This window comes from Capricornis sumatraensis, chromosome 12 (genome assembly GCF_032405125.1).
Source record: "Capricornis sumatraensis isolate serow.1 chromosome 12, serow.2, whole genome shotgun sequence".
Taxonomy (NCBI): Eukaryota; Metazoa; Chordata; class Mammalia; order Artiodactyla; family Bovidae; genus Capricornis; species Capricornis sumatraensis.
Window position 1 is genome coordinate 33,035,850 of NC_091080.1, and position 11,831 is coordinate 33,047,680.

The 11,831-nt window shown below is 41.9% G+C and overlaps 1 protein-coding gene across 1 annotated transcript; it reads right to left on the bottom strand.

The window, feature by feature from the left end:
- Positions 1 to 760: 760 nt before the first annotated feature.
- NHLRC3 (NHL repeat containing 3) lies at positions 761 to 11,553 on the bottom strand. The gene is made up of 8 exons (XM_068984441.1): positions 11,470 to 11,553; positions 10,911 to 11,069; positions 10,477 to 10,624; positions 7,851 to 8,051; positions 7,058 to 7,149; positions 5,815 to 5,927; positions 4,623 to 4,850; positions 761 to 4,185 (listed from the first exon to the last, which is right to left on the bottom strand). Exons 1-8 carry the CDS (start codon positions 11,551 to 11,553, stop codon positions 4,155 to 4,157), a joined length of 1,056 nt encoding a protein of 351 aa, XP_068840542.1. The 3' UTR covers positions 761 to 4,154.
- Between the last annotated feature and the right edge of the window lie 278 nt (positions 11,554 to 11,831).

Below are 11,831 nucleotides of genomic sequence, written 5' to 3' on the forward strand. Positions count from 1 at the left end.
CTGACTCTCTATGAAAGACTTTGATTTGGATTTACTCTCCTGAGTCTGAGGAGCAAAAAAACCTGAGTTTCCTGTTTTAATGTTGGCTATCCAATCGATCCTATTTTAAAATCCAGTAATGTTTAAAATAAACAAAGGCAAAAGGGAAGTTGAGCCTTGATTGCTTTTGACCTAGCAGCCTCATTGTTTGAAGTTGTTCTTTAATATGGCCTGAGCTTTACAAAGTATATAGGTCTCCTTAGCTTCTCATCAGATTGCATGTATGCTTTGATGGATAAACATTCCAGTCTAAAGGCTCAATGCTTTAGTGGAGGTTAAGAAAGATTACCTGTAGTCTTGATTTCCTTTTTTTTAGCCTTGGTTTTCTAAGTTAGAACACCCTATCCCTCTCTCCCAGAACAGATCTAGATGGTAGAGGCATAAAGACATTCCATTTCTAATGCAAAACTAGTTAGTTATCACTATCATTTGTACCCCATCCACCATCTTAAAGTCACAGCCTCTCCCAATATTTACCCACTTCAGCCCTCACTTCACATGTGAATGAAGAGGAGGATATACTCTTAGTATCAACCAGTGATCGCTGAAATTACTCAATGGCATAATTATATACTGCTTTTATAACAACAAAATCAAACGTTAATTGGAAAACCAGACAATACTGCATTTTCTTTGCAAAATTTTTATTTAACAGAAAATACAACACATTTCTCAATTAATTTAACCAATTAATCCAGAGAAAAAAGGTGAAATACCATGATTACAAGTATGCTAATAAACACGTTAGCAAGGTCCATGCAAATATTACTTTCGGCAAGTTGTAAAAGAATCTTGCATAAAACAAAGTTAAATACAACATTTTTGAAATGACAAAAATCTAACCTATATTCCTTCAAAGAGACATTTGCACTTCTTGATCTGACTTGAAAGCAAAACAAACAAAACCTCAAACTATTTATTTTCATCCAAGTAGATTTAATATTTGGCTAACTGCATAAATTTATGGCATTTTGATAAATGCAAAATTAAGGCAAAACTGATAGCTGGTATCAGGTAAACAGCACATTTAGAAGGACCTTTTCTAACAAGACACCTTCAATGTACTTGGAACTACAGAATTCAAAGGGCACATCTGTGCCTATTGCACACGTGAACCTCACTATTGCACACGTGAACCTCACAGCCTTCCTGAAGGAGGAAACACAATGACAGTCCAATTTACAGAAGAGAAAATGACGGTGACTCGTTCAGGTCACACAGCTTAATCAGTGGCACAAGCACGCCTTGGAGCTCAGGACAGAGTTCCGTTGGTAGATTACCATAAACACTGCGATAAAGAGGCTTCCCTGGCAGCTCAGACAGTGAAGAATCTGCCTGCAATGCAGGAGACCTGGGTTCAATCCCTGGGTCAGGAAGATCCCCTGGAGAAGGGAATGGCAACTTGCCTGGAAAATCCCATGGACAGAGGAACCTGGAGGGCTACAGTCCATGGGGTCACAAAGAGTTGGACAAGACTGAGTGACTAACACACATGACACATGATTAGGATGAAAAGGGAGGCTGATATGAGAAATCATATGAATGGTATGGACCTAACAAAAGCAGAAGATATTAAGAAGAGGTGGTAAGAATACACAGAAGAACTGTACAAAAAAGAGCTTCACGACCAAGATAATCACGATGGTGTGATCACTCACCTAGAGCCAGACATCCTGAAATGTGAAGTCAAGTGGGCCTTAGAAAGCATCACTATGAACAAAGCTAGTGGAGGTGATGGAATTCCAGTGGAGCTATTTCAAATCCTGAAAGATGATGCTGTGAAAGTGCTGCACTCAATATGCCAGCAAATCTGGAAAACTCAGCAGTGGCCACAGGACTGGAAAAGGTCCGTTTTCATTCCAATCCCAAAGAAAGGCAATGCCAAAGAATGCTCAAACTACCGCACAATTGCACTCATCCCACACACTAGTAAAGTAATGCTCAAAATTCTCCAAGCCAGGTTTCAGCAATACGTGAACCATGAACTTCCAGATGTTCAAGAGGGTTTTAGAAAATGCAGAGGAACCAGAGATCAAATTGCGCTGGATCATCGAAAAAGCAAGAGAGTTTCAGAAAAACATCTATTTCTGCTTTATTGACTATGCCAACGCCTTTGCCTGTGTGGATCGCAATAAACTGTGGAAAATTCTGAAAGAGATGGGAATACCAGATCACCTGAACTGCCTCTTGAGAAATCTGTATGCAGGTCAGGAAGCAACAGTTAGAACTGGACATGGAACAACAGACTGCTTCCAAATAGGAAAAGGAGTACGTCAAGGCTGTATATTGTCACCCTGCTTATTTAACTTCTATGCAGAGTACATCATGAGAAACGCTGGGCTGGAAGAAGCACAAGCTGGAATCAAGATTGCCGGGAGAAATATCAATAACCTCAGATATGCAGATGACACCACCCTTATGGCAGAAAGTGAACAGGAACTAAAAAGCCTATTGATGAAAGTGAAAGAGAAATGAAAAAGTTGGCTTAAAGCTCAACATTCAGAAAATGAAGATCATGGCATCTGGTCCCATCACTTCATGGGAAATAGATGGGGAATCGGTAGAAACAGTGTCAGACTTTTATCTTTCTGGGCTCCAAAATCACTGCAGATGGTGACTGCAGCCATGAAATTAAAAGACACTTACTTCTTGGAAGAAAAGTTATGACCAACCTAGATAGCATATTAAAAAGCAGAGACGTTACTTTGCCAACAAAGGTCCGTCTAGTCAAGGCTATGGTTTTTCCAGTGGTCATGTATGGATGCGAGAGTTGGACTGTGAAGAAAGCTGAGCACTGAAGAATTGATGCTTTTGAAGTGTGGTGTTGGAGAAGACTCTTGAGAGTCCCTTGGACTGCAAGGAGATCCAACCAGTCCATTCTGAAGATCAGCCCTGGGGTTTCTTTGGAAGGAATGATGCTGAAGCTGAAACTCCAGTACTTTGGCCACCTCATGCGAAGAGTTGACTCACTGGAAAAGACTGTGATGCTGGGAGTGATTGGGGGCAGGAGGAGAAGGGGACGACAGAGGATGAGATGGTTGGATGGCATCACGGACTCAATGGACGCGAGTCTGAGTGAACTCCAGGAGACGGTGATGGACAGGAGGCCTGGCGTGCTGTGTTTCATGGGGTTGCAAAGAGTCGGACACAACTGAGCGACTGAACCGAACTGAACTGATATGAAAAAAGGCAAAGAATGATGTGAAACAGACTGTAACATGGCAAGTTTCCTTTCAACCCAAGAATAAACTAGAACAAACTGAAAAAATGGTCTTAATTGGGAGGCTAATATTCAGAACAAATGGGTTAAAAAAAGATACACAAAGAGAAAAGCAGGAAATTATTCATCTTAATAGCTCCAAGTGTTTGGCACACACCCTTATATAAATAAATCTAAAACTTCTTTGAGGCAGACAAAAGTTAGTATGGACAGAGTCCCTGTGAAAAAAAAGAAAAAGGAAGAAAAGAGGCACCGAGAAGAGAACCTATTTTTCTTGCTACCTTTAAAAACATTCTAGTTATTTTTAAGATCCCTTGCTAAAGGGCTTAGACACCAGCCACTTTATTTCTATGTTTAAGGATTGAGATGAAGCATCTTACACCTAAAGCCGCGGTCCCCAACCTTTTTGGCACCAGGGACCAGTTTCATGGAAGACAGTTTCTCCCCAGACCAGGCGATGGGGAGGATGGTTTCAGGGTGATTCAAGTGCATTACGTTCATTTGTGCACTTTATTTCTAATCTAACGCTGCTGCTGACCTGACAGGCGGTACCAACCTGTCCACAGCCCAAAGGCTGGGGACCCCTGAGCTAAACAACCAAAGCCAAATTGGGCCATTAAAAGAAAGCCTGCTGAGGTTCACAGCAAGGGTGCAATTTTTCATCACTTCTCTACCCGAAACTCATGGTTTTTTCCTCCTCAGTTTTTCCAGTTGGAGCTGAAACTGATTCCCCTGCAAAGACTCCTCAACTCAGACCTGTCGCTCCTCTTCCAGAAGTCCAATAGCACGTGTTACTGTCACCACGTCGTGTGGACCGTAAGCTACTCAAAGGCACGCAGACAATCCTGCCTCTTCACGTCTGCATCTTCAGGGCCCGGCGCCCTGTGGGTTCTCGTTAATCAAGATCCCATCTCTCAAGCACTTCACTGTTTATGAAGCAAATAAAGAGAAAGTTTGTGCTACTTATATGAAATTCAATAAATTATGCTGCAAACCCATGTTAATTTCTCTGCTTCCCCGCCAGGGAAAATGAGTCTAGAGGGCAAATTACTGGGTTATTACCCTAGTCTCTCTTTCCCGTCCTATTCTTCATTAGTTACATTTCTTTAAAACATCCTTGTGCACACTGAAGTGGAACTAAATCACCAGAATGCCCCACAACCTGGTTCATGATGATATAAAAACATGTATCTCTCTGACAACAGGGTCAGGCAAAAATAAAGAAACAAATCCTTGTGCCTCAACATCAGTTGAGAGTATCTAACAGCAAATTCGAGAATCTGAGGATCTGAACTTCCAACTAAAAAACCTCCAGAAAACAAAAACAAAAACCAACAGTTATGAACTGAATAAAGAGAAATACCTATTCACGGGGATGTATTTTTGCACTTGCTTTGCTCCAATTTCAGCTACGTAGACTGCTCCGGTCTCCCTGCTGACTTCTAAGAGATGCGGGGAGACTTGATCGGCCAGCTGGATCGTGCTGACCAGAGAGCAGTCGCCGATGTTTCCTACCAGGGGCGCCGCCAGGATTAAGAGCCGGCTCAGATTCAGCTGGGCCACGACCACGTATTTACCATCAGGAGTAAACCTGAGGAGGAGATGTCACACCATCAGCCGTGCAAAACTAACATAAATGTTCATTTTTGCAATATACGTACATATCCCTACAATATTACATCTTGTACAAGGACCCACCTGCTGAAGGGTTCTTTTAAAGGACATTTAAAATTGATCTGACTCTGCCCCTGAGGGAACAAGAGATTTGTGATGACAGACTTAGCCAAAAATGATTAGCTTACTACTTTTTTTTTAAACTTTTTATTTTACACTGAAGTATAGCCGATTAACAATGTTGTGGTAGTTTCAGGTGGGCAGAGAAGGGATTCAGCCATTCATATCCATGTATCCATTCTCCCCCAAACTCCCCTTCCATCCAGGTTGCCACATAACACTGAGCAGAGTATTAAAAATAACACACAAATAAACTACTGGAGAATTGGTGTCAAGCTGGGTCTGAAACTACAGACTCCAGGTTTTACTTTTTATTCTATGTTTAAAAATACACCACACCTCAAAGGCAGAGGCTGCAAGAAGGACCAGCCTTTATTATCTCAAACACATGGGAGTTTAACCGCTTGCACTCTGCCTGGGGGGCGGGGGAGGGGGGTGCGGGGTGCGGTTCCTAGATGGTGCTAGTCGTAAAGAACCTGCCTGCCAATGCAGGAACTGCCAGAGACAAGGGTTCTATCCCTGGGTCAGGAAGATGCCCTGCAGGAGGGCATGGCAACCCGCTCCTATATTCTTGCCTGCATGGACAGAGGAGCCTGGTGGCTACAGTCCGTAGGGTCACAAAGAGTCTGACACGACTGAAGCAACTGAGCACTCTGCCTGAATCTGAAACGTGATTCCATGTTCTCTGAGTACTTCTATCCTTCCCCCTTTACCCTGCTTAACATCCACAACAAATATTTTAAACTTTCAGCTAGCTCTTCAGAGAAACTAACAAAAACCAAATTAAACAAGCATTTAAAGACAAAAAAAGAAACAATTACCTGACTGCAGAAGGCCCCTCTTCCAAGAAACAGTTCTTCCACTCTCCCAACCAATCCCCTGTGTCTTTATCAAACACCTGAAGTCTTTTATTGCCTCGGTCAGCCACCCACACCTGCGAACGCAGAAAGATGGAGACTGGAGAATGTCCACATCATAATGAAAAGGAAGGAAAAAGAAGAAGGGGAGAGAATGACTGTTTATTTTCAGTAGTTTCATAAGCACTCCCATCGAGGACTTAGAGGACCCCAAAGGAGAGCATGTGAAAGCCCCATTTTCAGATAAGAAATTCAACTACAGAAAGGTTAAATAGTTTGGAGTGAGCTTACAATAGATGGGAAAGCCACACATGGGTTTGAGTCAAAGCCTAGCATGTTCTGGCTGCTATGCTAAGCATCTGGCTAGCTAAACAGCTGGAGTACTCCACTGTCACGCAGGGAATCAGGAGACACTGAGAAGCAGTCATTCACTCACTCCTCTAACAAGCGTCTGCTATCACTGAGTCCCTCCAACCTCCCGGTTCCTGGGTCAGCCAACAAGACCAAGATGTGGAAAAGCAGGCCACATCCTTAGGGGCTGAGGCCAGTGGGAAGCCAGCTGTTCACTCGTACCGCATCCTTAAACTTCCACCCTATTTACGAGGGTTTGTCCAAAGTGCTAAAGCACTTAAAGAGGAAGCTTGAGAGATTTCAGTGACATACAAAGCATGATTTACAGTAGGTTTCATTTAGGTTTGCGACAGGCTGTCTTGAGTTCTTCAGGGAACTGTTACTGTAATACAGGAAGGCAGACTGGCTCTAAGTGACATTCGGTGTACTGGGTTTGATGTATACAACCCACGGCATACATACAGTGAAATGGATTTTGTTTTTTGGTTTTGTTTTCTTCTTCATCTTTTGGCTGCCCCGAACAGCATGCAGGATCCCAGTTCCCCAACCAGGGATCAAACCTGCACCCCCTGTATTGGAGGCATGGAGGGTTAATGACTGGATGGCCAGGGAAGTCTCAGTGAAATGGTTTTTAATGACATGTGCCCAGGGCTGCAGAGGTATGTAGAAGAGTACGTGGGTATACCCAGTCCTGGAGGAACAGCCCAAACGCCCTGAGATACACACATTCACTAACATACACACACATCCAGGTGTGCAGACAGGCATATGTACACCAAAATCCATATATATTGATACATGCCCCACCCCCATATAATCAGACAGTCCAAACACACAGATCAGACCATATACTTACCCGACCAGTGGAATCCACTGTAACACTGTGGGGTATGTTGAACTTAGCAGGCCCTGTTCCATTTTCTCCACGCAGCCAAAGGATCATAAAATCTATAAATGGTAAACACACCTGGTCGGTACAACATGTAGAATGCCTTATGCATTAGCATGTTATATTGTATGTCATGAGTTACAAACTATTCAATTACACCCTGAGCTGATTATGCCTTCCTGGCTTTCTGTTTATGTAAATTTGTCTAATCTATATGCTTAAAAAAAAATTCCTTCTCTGTTTCAAGCAATCAGCTTCTTCAATGGTTTTCTCCACTTAAATTTTTCATAACCCAAATATCATTGTTTAGGGTTCATGCCAACCTCTTCTTCAAATTGGTTCCCCCTCATAATCAATATGTTATTTGGTATTACCTTGTCTCTGAGCTTACAAATTACGATTTTGTAGGTGGCCATTTTTAATGCCCCTGTATCGTGCTGAAGATGTCCCTCTCGCCCCCACCCCCCCAAAAAAGAGACACGCCCAAGTCTCAAATCTCCAAAGCTGTGAATGTGACCTTATTGGAAACCGGGCCTTTGCGGATACAGTTAAGGATCCTGAGGTGGAGATTACTGGGTTTAGAGTGGACCCAATGACCAGTGCCCAGATAAGAGAAAGGGGAGGAGGTGTGAAGACACAGTGGCACACAGAGAAGGCAATGTGAAGACAGAGGCGCTGACTGAAGTTCTGCTCAGTGTCAGACAAATTAGAGCCAACTGAGTGATACTCTTAGAACACCACACAAAACTAAGCCACGTACCTTGGGACAATTTGATCAACCTGTTATTCAGTCCTCCATCTCCATCCACAATGTAAATATCTCCTGTGTCATCTACATGTAATTCTGCAGGGTTATCAAACTGCAGGGGGTTCAAACCAGTGCCTTTTTTGCCTGGGGTCCCCAAAACTTGAACAAGGTCACCAAAGGAATTGTATTTTTTAATAGTATGACCATAGAATCCTATAAAGACAAACATGCATATTTCACAAATATAACCACTGCACATTTACATGTTTCAAGTAAGCTGAGAGCAAAAAATCTGAGAAAATTAGACAGCAATAAAAAGTTTAAACACTAATAATTAAATATATTATATCTGACAAGCAATGAAGCTTCATTCGTTATAGCCAAATCTATTCAGACTAGAATCTCATGTACTCCAAAATAGATTCTAAATAAAATCTATACAACCAAAGAGAACTGACTCCTAAAACAGAAGGCTCATGATGTGAAAGTATTGGCACATCATTTTCTTTTTTTATCTTATGACTTTCAATAAACATTATTTGAACAACAAAATCAAGCTACATCTATACATATAACTGAATCACTTTGCTGTACACCTGAAACTAACAGAACACTGTTAATCAACTATACTCAGGTGTAAAATTTAAAAAGAAAAAGGAATCAAAAGAAAATCAAGAAGAACTTGAACAACTCATATTTGAAAACTGTTATTTCAGTTACTCATGGGCACATCTCAGTTTCAGTAGCTCAATGAAAAAGTTCTTTATAATACAGACACATATATCTATTTTCGTGTTAATTTTTTAAAGCTTTTTTTTTTTAATTGAAGGAACACTGGCTCATAACAATACTGACTTTTTTTAAGCCACATTTTCTCCAAGTGGAAACAAATACAAAATTTAACCCATTAGCTTTTCTTTTCTAAATAAGGAATAAATCTTTCCATAGAGTTAAAATTATTACAAGCAAAGCATAAACTGGAATATTAATAAAAAAGGAAAAATGATAAAGCAATTTAACAGAAACCAACTTGAAGGCATATCAAAACCAAGTAACTGGTAGGCATTCAAATGATAAACTGGAAACAGTATGAATCAGCTTGCATTGCATCCTATCTTGACAATTTATTACTATACTTCTTTTGGAGACTTGAGCTAAACTTTGTTCTAATAACTGAGAGCAAAACAGTAAAGAAAACAAACTTCAAAGTCTCTAAGGAATTGGAAAAAGGATACCAGTAAACAGTGGTTTGTTTTTTTTTAATGGCTAACATGCAGCCATGTTTTAACTAAAGAGCATTTATTCTTTGAAATACAGGAAGAAACAGAAAAACTGTCTTCAGATCTGTGCATGGAAAAACAAGCTATAATGGAAAGAATGAAAGCAAAATGTGTGTTCTTTCTGTTTCTGGGAACCAGTCAAGTATTTTATGAAAAAGGATCACATGAGTGGAAGGAAGTAAAAAGTGAAGGCCTCCTTTTAACCGTGAATCCTGAAAAGGGAAAAAAAAAAAAGAAGCAAAAACAGTCAAACTTCAGTAAGGTCTAACAATGAGCTCAGAAGTAACCAAGATTTTCTGATTTAACCAAAATCTTACCATCCAAAATATAGCTTGAAATAAAGGACTCACGGACTAAGGCTCAGAAATCTTCTGGGTACTGAGAACAGATATGGTTAGTGCACTGTTCACAAAACCTGAGACCTCTTTAATCCCAAAATGGTATCTAAATTAACCCAAAGTGGGGAAACAGAATGACCTTCAAGCCATGAACTTATCTGGCACAAGACTAGAAATATTTTCTTTAAGATCTCTTTCTTTCCTGAGATCCTGAAATAATAATACCAGGTTATCTCTTGAATCATCTTATCTTAAATCACAAGCACAGGCAACAGCTATCTCTGAACACTATTCTCACAGCTGTAACTTCAACTGTGCTTACTTTGGCAGCATGTGTGTGTCCTAGGTCACTTCCATTATGTCTGACTCTCTGCAACTCTATGGACCAGGCTCCTTGGTCCATGGGATTCTCCAGACAAGAATACTGGAGTGGGTTGCCATGCCCTCCCCCATGGGATCTTCCTACCTTACAGATCAAACCCAAGTCTCATGTCTCCTGCATTGACAGGTGGGTTCTTTACCACTAGCACCGCCTGCACACCCTACTAAAATTATTTAATGGAAAGGTTTCAGACATGCTAAAGTCAGCAGGACTTCAGAAGCATTCACATCACCAGCAGTTTCTGCAAATCTTGCACTCTGGGCAAGAAAGCAGTTCTGGTTTCTCAGCAAAATCTCTCAGACAAGTGGTAAAGGAAAACAACAGGCAAAGACCCCATTTATTAGCTTTTAGAGACTACCATTTTATTTGGCTTCACAGAAGTAATCTAAGAAGAGCAACTGATATTTTAACATGCAAAAGTCCCGTGACAAATTAAAGGAAAGATCACAATGATAGCTTCCTTGTTAAATGTCTCAATTATACATAACGACGATATAAAAATTTAGAAAGGCGATTTCACAAATCACTGAAGAAATTACAAATAGATTAGGCCACTCTGATTTTAAAATGGACAGGCAAGAACATGGGCAAAGAGGAGGTTTCTAGCAAGATAATTTAAGAGATATTACTACACATACCACTTCCTACATCCGTGATCCAGACGGATTTTTCCTGTGGTGTACTGGCTGCAAATATACCATGAGGTGTGTCAACTGTATAATTCCAGGATCGTAGGAAATATCCATCCTCTGTGAACACTAATACCTTTGGGATGTTATCCCCTCTCTGAAGGTATACAAAAATAACTGTTTAGATAGGATCAGTTTTAAGGAAGCAATCATTATTTTCACAACGAGAAACATAAGTCAAAGGTTAACCAAGAAATGATGTAATGTTTACAAAACCAAACAATATTAACCTCTATCAAGCTCAAAACCAAAACACTAACTTAAAAAAACAAATTCCACAATTGGCGTAACATAAACGTACATAGATACTTAGTACAGTAACACAGGAAAGCTGTTTTCTTTGCGTTCGTAACTTTGAAAACAAAAATCCCAGTTTTACTTACCTGGGCTACATAAACCAATCCGTTGAGGGAGTCAACTGCAACACAAAATGTTGCTCCGGTGAAGTATTCTGAATACTTCGGCCAATCCACATCTAGCCGGTAAAGAATCTCCTCAGCTCTCCAGGAAATTTTAAAAGCCAAGTGCAGATGTGGTGGGAGCTGGGGAGGAAGAGAAAATAAGGAAACTGACAGTGTACTTCCCTGGTGGCTCAGACGGTAAAGAATCTGCCTGCAATGCAGGAGACCAGGGTTCTCTCCCTGGGTGGGGAAGATGCCCTGGAGGAGGACATGGCAACCCACTCCAGTTTTCTGGCCTGGAGGATCCCATGGACGGAGGAGCCCAGCTGGCTACAGTCCATGAGGTCGCAAAGAGTGAGACACAACCGAACACACACACCACATTACAAACTTTTTAACGCTAAGGGGCGACACGTCGGCGGTTCGGCCTCAGATGCAGTTTTGAGACGAGCCAGTGAGAGAACCAGCTCCATCTCCATCCCAAGACCACCTCGTAAGAATGCTGCTACCCGAGAAGCAATTTCCTAACCATCCAGCTCACCCGAGAGGCACAGAACCGCGAATGCAAAACCAGAAGCGCTAGAAAGAAGCCAGCGCCGGCTATGCAAACCCAGAATCTCGTCATGACCGGACGGGAAGACTGGCGAGGGAGAAGGACTGGCAGGCGCCTGGGGGCCGGAGGACAGCCTCAGGCAGTTCGTCGCCGCAGTGAACTCTTATCTCCAAAGCGCCTACCCTGGATGCCCGAGGTTTCAGAACCAAAAAGCACCGGACACCAGAGCGAAACACAGTCCCCACTGGGATTCCACAGTCCCCACTGGGATTCCGCATTCCCGGCGCGTTCCCTCCCCGCTGCCCCGTCACAAGCCCCGGGCTTACCACGTGACCACCCTTCCGCCCATC